The 8,729-nt window shown below is 38.4% G+C and overlaps 1 protein-coding gene across 1 annotated transcript in view; it reads right to left on the reverse strand.

The window, feature by feature from the left end:
* The window catches only part of LOC100164500 (nuclear receptor subfamily 2 group F member 1-B), a 57,905-nt gene extending 49,542 nt beyond the window's left edge, over positions 1 to 8,363 (reverse strand). Inside the window, exon 1 of the mRNA XM_001943986.5 lies at positions 7,414 to 8,363. Within this exon, the coding sequence (XP_001944021.3) occupies positions 7,414 to 7,753 (340 nt within the window). The 5' untranslated portion in view covers positions 7,754 to 8,363. The remainder of the gene's footprint in view (positions 1 to 7,413) is intronic.
* Positions 8,364 to 8,729: the final 366 nt, after the last annotated feature.

The following is an 8,729-nucleotide window of genomic DNA, read 5'->3' on the forward strand; positions in this document are numbered from 1 at the left end:
CATTATTGTGGTAGAGTTAAATTTTTGACAATTTGTTAAATGCTTAGGTATGTTATCTACTAAGAAATTAGTAATATAGATATTAATATAATATCACTATATTATTCTAACCTTATGCTCCGATAGTGGATGGACACAATAATAACGAAACAAATATAATATAAGCCTTATCTTTGGTATGATCTGCATAATTTTGACAAACATTTCTGAGTGAAAAATATAAAAAGGGTGAATTGTTTACACTAATATAGTATATTAGTATTATACCCATACTTATTAATTATTATATATTATTACTCGCAAATTTTTGAAATTCATAAAGGATAATGTGAAAAATGAAAACATTTGTGCTATGGTAAATTATACTACATATAATTTTGTTATAAAAATGTAATATAAAATATAATTATGTTCGAATTTGTTTAGTTTAAGGTGGGGATGAGGAGCTGCGTTGTCAACAAAAAGCAGCACTTTTCCACTTTAACGCCACCCGAGTGAAACTCTAAAGTCATTGAATCCATTATAAATGATTAAAATAGTGTCCGCTACTCGGAGGTTTTTCTATAGGAAAGTGGTGAAAATGTCCCAAAATGTTCACAAAAAAAAAACGTTCGCTATTGAGAAGTGTCCGTTAGAGAAGGTTCCACTGCGTATAATATTGATGAAAACAGCAGAATATATTGTTTATAAAATAATTCACAATATTTATGCATATAGGTACTATCTGCACCTACACCCAATACTCGTTTTTATTCGCTTTCAAATGGTATCTGATCTAGCCATAGAAAACCAAGTGGTTCAGCGCGGTTATGGCAGACGCCTGTTAAACACGTATAATGGATCGAATTATAATATATGTAATGAATAATACAATAATAGCGATGTATATATTATACACAGAGTTAAATCAGTTCGAATCAATCGGGCCACGAGGCGTTTCCTCTGCCTCCATGGTCGAGATTTCTATATTACCTATACGGCTGTATATATATATGTATACGTACTCAGTTCCACCTATAATATTATATGTCTAAAATTCAATATGATAAAGTATATATATATATATGATGATAATTATATAATTATAAAATAAGCGATGTTTGAGTACGTGAAATATTCGATGATGTGCGTATTTACTGCAGCTGATAAGATATATAATAATAATATTTAAAAAAAATTTATATTAATTAAAAGATGTAAAAAAATTATTATTATAATATCATCGGACCTTGTTCCATTAAAATATTCTCAAAGGTCTCGCGCGGTGATGATAAAGTATTACACATTGGTATAACTATATACTAATAACTACACATTATACGACGTGTTAGCTGATATACGTTTATATGTAACGTTATATGCACACAATGCAAAGTCGTTGAACATATCATTCAATGTTACGATAAAAACGTTTTACCCACCGAAAATCATACACCTAACCTAGCTGTATCGAGTATTGTAATATATAAATATATATATGGGTTATAATCGCAACTATCGTTTGAGAATATTCACTCGTTGAAGGTGAAACTGAAAAAAGTCAATATCGCACGGTGTAGACATAATATGCGAACTCAGTATGTCTTATGAAGTACCTATATATTGCCGTAAGTCTGCGTATAGCATCTGTTACATATATACCTAAAAAATATATATTATGAATAAATCTAAAAATGAATATAAAATATACACAGCGCGCGGCACTGCGTTTAATATTATAATAATATGTATATTATGATGACTCAACAAATATCTTTGCCAATTTTTTATTTCTCCTTTAATAGGTATACATTTATATTTTTATAAAATATTAATAATACACGTTGTAGGTACATACGCACGGCCGTATAACGTCATATTACTGTAATATATATATAATATATTCTACTATCTCGTGCGATGCAGTGCATTGCGTATACACCGCATATATTATACAGTTAATCCGTTATTTGATTACGCAGAATTAACTCTTTTAATCAGTTACGCACTCGTTTTAATAACACCTACCCACCTACCTACCTATCTATCCATATACATATTATTATTATTATTATACCGTATATATCCCGGGAGCACCGCGGCAGACACCATCATCGACGTAGGTACTCGAGCATACACTCAACCCTTCTGCGTCGTGACCCTTTACCCCGATTTTTTGTGCATTTTTTTTTGCCAGGTCAGGTTACTGCAGCAGCCGCGGCAGTCTTTCAGATCTCTCCGCTTCACCGCGCCCCGTGGCTTATTATTTCCACCCCGCCGCACCACCACCTCACCCCCTCAAGCCCTCGGGGCGTTTAATATTACACGATAGTTTCACTGTACCAGCTAATTAAGAGACACCACCGCCGCCGCCGTCGCCCTCGTCGACAAAACAGCACAATTAAAACGCTTCGTATATACCGTACACGCGGACACAAACAAACAAAACGGGTGGTACATACTGTTTATATACATATACATAGTAGGTATATATAATGTACATGGGTATAGGTACGCGCGAGCGTCGGACTCGTGCCCGGGACTGAGACGCGATGAGGGGGGACGAATAATAAAAAAAAAAAGATCACGTTAACAAAAAAAAAAAAATAATAATAATAATAAAAAACGGGAAAAAAGAGAGACTCCGTCGGAGAGAGAGAAATGAACTGCTTGCTGCTTTGTGATAATGAAGGGTATATGTGCCTACGCTCGCGTCGTGCGGGATTTGTTATACGACCGGGACCGACCGGCTTGGCATCTGAAATGCGGTTTATATTATTATCGTCATTATCATTTGTGTGTCGTCCTCAGCCTGGTCATTAAAAAAAAAAAAACGGGAGTACAAAAAAAAATATTTTAAATGAAACGGCGTAGTCGGTAGTACCTACAACAACAACAATTCGTGTATATACGCTAATAAACGCGTGTATAAACCTTATGAAAAGTGGTCGCATTATTATAAAGGGGGGTGAAAAGGTTTTTTTGTTTCTCTTTATCACTTCGCTTATCACTCACTCTCTATCTCTCTCTCTCTCTCTCTCTCTCTCTCTCTCTCTCTCTCTCTCTCTCTCTCCCGCAGATCGAGTTATTTAATAAAAACTAAGTGTGAATACTACCCCGACTATTCTTGTTGTACCTATAGGTTTATAAAGAGTTGATATAATACTATCATATTACGTATAAAGACATGATATACAATATAATAAATACAATAAGACGGATAAGGTGCCGTTTTCATGTGTCAAGTTGGCACCGGCACATTTGAACTTTGATTTGCACTTGAATGAGATACTAGCAAATTCTGAAAACGACCTAGCAAAATCTAGCAAATTCCTAGCAATTTTTCGATATTAGAATTATTATAGTCGTAGCATATTGTGCCGGTGCCAACTTGATGGACACGCCGTTTTTTATTCAAACAGAAATCGTCGGGACGGCTCGATTCAGACGACGAGGTGATTTCACGTGTTTAATTATATATATTATATACTATAGTAGCGAAATATCTACCTATATATTATTTACAGAAGGATATGCGAGTCTGCCCTATTATTATACTAATATACTGCCGAGGTAGTATATAGCTATAATATTATATATATAGGAATAATCAGCGCGTAAACGGAAACATAATAATTAAGTTAAAGCATGTAATATTATTCTTGAACACGCAATTTTCGTATTTAATTTGCAGTCGTTTATGCAGTACCTACTTTCATCTGTCGCAGATTTTTTCGGAAACGCATATTATATACCCGCAGTATTATAATATTATAGACCCCATAAAATATACATTATATAGTAATACCTACATCGCGGTACTTTACATACGCACATATTTGTAAACCAGCAGGTGTCATTTACAAGTAACACGATATATTTATGTCAAACTATACTTTGTGTACATTTTTTTAAGGGCACGATGGTTCAAGTGGTTATTTGCAGGAAAACTGTATTATATAATTATTTGACTTACGCACAAATATTATTGCCGTTACATTATATATCATGTTCAGTACCTATGCATATTAAATATCGATGAAAAAAAAACCAATAGCAATAAAAAAAAATGTATAGTAATTATTTTCAAAAATATATAGTAGCAGCTACCCAGCAGTGGGTTTTTGCGAGATTGTAGTTTTGTTAGTTAAAAAAATATTGACCATCGATCTAGATAGACGGTTTTTCGATTTACTAACGTGGCTGCAAATTATTATAGTACCTACACACTAGTCAGGTATATATTAAAATATGCACCTGTTGCAGCGACTATAATAAAGGTTAATGGGAAAATTAACATTTCCATCGGAAACCGACAAATCATCGTTGTCGAGGGGTTGTTCGCAGTGCATAATGTGTATCTGCAACAGGTATATATAACGTACTACACCACATTATCACCTCCCTGCAAGAGCGTTTTCGAACGTTATAGTATGCATTACCGACAAGTATGATATATATTTTATGCATGTAAAAAAAAAGAAGCAAAAAAATAGTTTCCGATTTTTTCCCGGGGGGGGGGGGGGCGCGATAAAATGAGATTGTCATTCTACGCATACCCATATATTATATTATGTGTTATGCGGTAAAAGTCAAAGAAAGTGCTTATATTAGCTTGTAAACAATACAATGGAGTTATTGCGACTATATTATTTTCGTTTAATTCTTTTTTGTACGGCTGAAAGTTTAATATACGTATGTAGGTATATCTGATTGAAAATTTAATATATACATTTGGGATTATAAAGAGGCACACTAAATCGTTTCAAAAAATTTTAATATTAATTATTTTTGTACGAACAGAGTTCAGTTCAAAATCGTTTTTCGAAATCAATCGGTTATTATCATAATATTGAAATTTAAAATCATCACCAGCCCAATGATTTTATTTTTTTCGACGACTTGTCCGGCCGCGATATGATCACACACACACACACACACACACACACACACACATTTCTATTATTATGTTGCAACGGCGCAACCGGTTGCAGACCGCATGCTCGTGTTTTCGTGTTGACTGTGGAGGCGTTAGATATTAGGTATATTTTAATTTTTTTTTAGTTAAATCCCTCCGCGATCTTAGTGTCTTACTATAGTTATATAAAAACGGAAAAAAAAACACTGCAACATGGGTAGGTGGGTACGCTTATTATGTATGGGTGGTATTAATGGAAATCGCGCATGTTTGCATAGAACCAAAACAATAACGGTGACAAATTGGACACGGTCTACCGCGATTTGAAAAAAACGTTTAGTCAATTTTACACTTTAATCCATACTGCTAGCAGCAGTATTTTAACGTGTGTATATATAAAGACTGAGGTGTGATTGCCAGCTCGTGCCCAATCGCTACAGGTTGGTGCGGTCAAACGAAATTTAAAAAATATACATAATACCATGTAGGTACCTACCTATTTATCAGTACATTGATATTTGGGTATATAGGTAACATAATATGAAAACATTTAAAAAACGCGTTTTTATACCATTGCAGCAATATCCGTATAATATATATAGGTAATTTATTATACACCTACAAAAATGGTCGATTTTGCAATAAAATTATATTTACTAATATAATGTTTTCCTCAACTGCAGTAATGTGCAGTAGCCATACGTGCATTTAAAAATAATATCATGTTAAATCTATAGCTAATTATACCCATATATTATTAATATTAATGATGGGTATGATGTGTTTTTTGAAATAAAATACATATTTTAAATAAAATTTTAGTGTTCGAAGACGAGCAACGTTAACGGTGGTACGTTATTTTTATTTTTTTGTATATATTATTGGATTATCATAGTCATGACAACTATTATTGTGTAACGTGTTTTTGACATTTATCAATTATTATACTTGCAGTAAACAAAAAACGTGTTTCTCTGCGATTGCGACGTCATACAATTTTAAGCGTGTTTTTTTTTGAATTTACAATAAATCACTATTTATATTTTATAGTAAATTTACTACGAGAACACGTGCATATTACATTATAATATTATAATATTAGATAGTGGAACCCAGCCGTTAGCCCGGAAAATTTGTCATTTTTATATCTGCGCGTGCATTGCAACTTATATATATTATAATAATAAAATGCCTATATAACCTAAATCTAAAACCAGCACTTTAATACCCGAACATAGGTAAATTATTATTACCACACGGCGACGACCGACGACGCCGCCGCTGCGATCGATAATTAATATTATTTTGAACGCGTACGGCGACAGTCCAATATTTTATTTAACGAATTCACTTATTGGCTTTTCGTCACACTACCACAACAGTTCCACGACAAAATTATATAATACATTACTAGGTATGCATATTATTATAATTTGTCGCGATTTTTATAACATTGTTATGATTTTTCAGCGCAGGATCGGACTCGCGTCCGGATCATCTCGCGCGTGTCGCAATGTTTACATTTCCGATGGGCGGCGGTGGCGGCGAGGCGTATTGTATTATATTATATTATATCCGTCGCGGGCGGGTGTCGGGCGCGCACACAAAAAAACAAACCCACTCGGATGAGGCGGCGGCGTCGGTGGCAGCAGACACACGTCGGGTTATGACCCGCCGACCGGTTGACCCAAAGGAATCCGGTTCTGGCGCGCGCGCACGCGTGTTCGCGTGTATATTATTTTATGTGCTCAGCGGCGCGCGATCGGGAAACCGCGCCGGGCCGTATTAAATTTTATTATTATCATTTTTTTTTTTTATCAATATTACGTTTTTGCAGTTATATCGTAGCGAGCGAATAAGTCGCGCGAGCGGCCCCGCCCGCAATTTCAGCATTTTTTTTTTTTTTTATCGCTTTTCGTAATATTTTCCTCTACGGAGCCGTCTAGGCGCAGTCAAGATGATCACTCGCTCGCGAATATTATCGCGACTAATTATAATATTTTATAAAATACCTACGTATGCCCGTAGCCTGTAGATAGCTAAGATAAATGTAATAAAACGAAATGTTATACGTTTTTTATATATTATGTTAACTTGTCGTGCATACGTCCGTTGAAAATTCAATCGAATATGCGTAGGATTTTCAGCGCGTTTTCCCGCCACGCGGCGGTCGAGAGAAAAATATTTTTTTTCAATCGAATAGTAACAATATCAGTACCTATACGCGTAAATTCATTAGGTCGCAAATTATTTTTGTGTTTTTATGCGTCGATCTAAAATCGTTTGAATCGATTATAAATTGTATAATATTATAATTGCACTTATAATTTTTTTTTTCTCGACAATTTTTTGACATTTAATATTTTATCAAGCCAACGTTCTTCAGATAACGAAAAATAATCTTTTTTAAAACTCGCTAATCGCTATAAATAATAATATTTATACGTCGATCGCATAACATAATTATATAATAATATTATTATGTGTATGAAATAAACGCAGTAAACCGCACTGACCTTCGCAAGTAAACTGTCCGTAGTGTTTGCCGCTGCTCTTGTCACCGCACACGACGCACTCGATGTTCTGTCCGTTCTTGTCGCACTGTCCACCGAGCGTGACCAGCGAACCGCCGGACTGCGAGCTGGCCGTTCCCGGCGTGGTGCTTTGCTGCGGCTCGTCCAGATGGTGGCCACCGCCGCCGCCGCCGGGTGGGTCGCGCCACGCCGGCGTCACCAGCGACATGCTCCGGGTGAACCCGCCGAGATCGTGGTGGTGTCCACTGGTCAGCAGGTCCGGCGGGCCACCGTGCGGCGGGCCCTGCTGCGACGGCGGCGCGGCCGATCCGACGCCCGTCATGCCGGGACCGCCGCCACCGGACACTGTGCATAGTCCGCCTACCGCCGCGCGACACACCGCGAGGCCGTTATGCGGAATAATAATGGTGCCTGCCGGTGCGCACCTGAGCTTCTGCTGAGACTGTCGGGCTGGTGCCCCGACTTGGCGGCAGTGCGGGTGGTGCCGGTAGCTCACCGCGGAAAACCGCCAGGCGCCTCAGCGCACGATATACCGGCTGTTCGACTGTTGCGTGGTCGGCGAAAAAAAAAAAAACACTGAACAAACGACTTTTTTATTTTACCGATAAAAACGCAAGACGAGCTAACAAACTATATTATTTTCCCGATGGCTGACGCGCGGTATAAAACACTTTTTTTTTTCGGCCGATATTGTTGGTAATAAAAATTTTGTCTCTTCTCGTATCGATTTGTGGCGAGCGAAAAAAAATGAAATAAAAACGAAAAAACAGATTTCGAACGACGAATAAAATTCGCACGCGCGAAACGTGGCGGCACGGACGACGATCGTTTCGGATTTTTGACCTTTCGGAGACCTGGCGGCCGCGATCCCAGATCGGAGTGAACTGACCCGCGGGCCACCGGGTTAGGTTAGTAGACCCGACCGGGGAGACCGGTGCGCGGCGGCGGCGGCGTGCGTACACGACGGCGAAGGCGACGGTGCTGCTGCCGCCGCTCCCCTCCACCGCCGTCACCATAGCGACCGGGGCGCCCGGTGTGCTGCCATTGGCTCCCGACCCGGCCACCTCTGACCAATTCACACGCGCGGTCGCGGCCCCCGGTGACACAGAACGCCGCGCGCGCGACGACGGACGAAAACCCCGTCGGCCGGCGCGGCGGCGGCGTCGGCGGGTGCCCAGGCTATTCGCTCCCCCGCCCGAGACGCGCCTACCGACGCCGCCGCCGCTACCCCGACACCCCCCTTTTGAATTTTCTATTTTTTTGCGCGTCGGTTTCGCCGCAATAATTAACTCGAGTGC

The sequence above is a fragment of the Acyrthosiphon pisum genome, chromosome A3 (assembly GCF_005508785.2).
Source record: "Acyrthosiphon pisum isolate AL4f chromosome A3, pea_aphid_22Mar2018_4r6ur, whole genome shotgun sequence".
Classification (NCBI taxonomy): Eukaryota; Metazoa; Arthropoda; class Insecta; order Hemiptera; family Aphididae; genus Acyrthosiphon; species Acyrthosiphon pisum.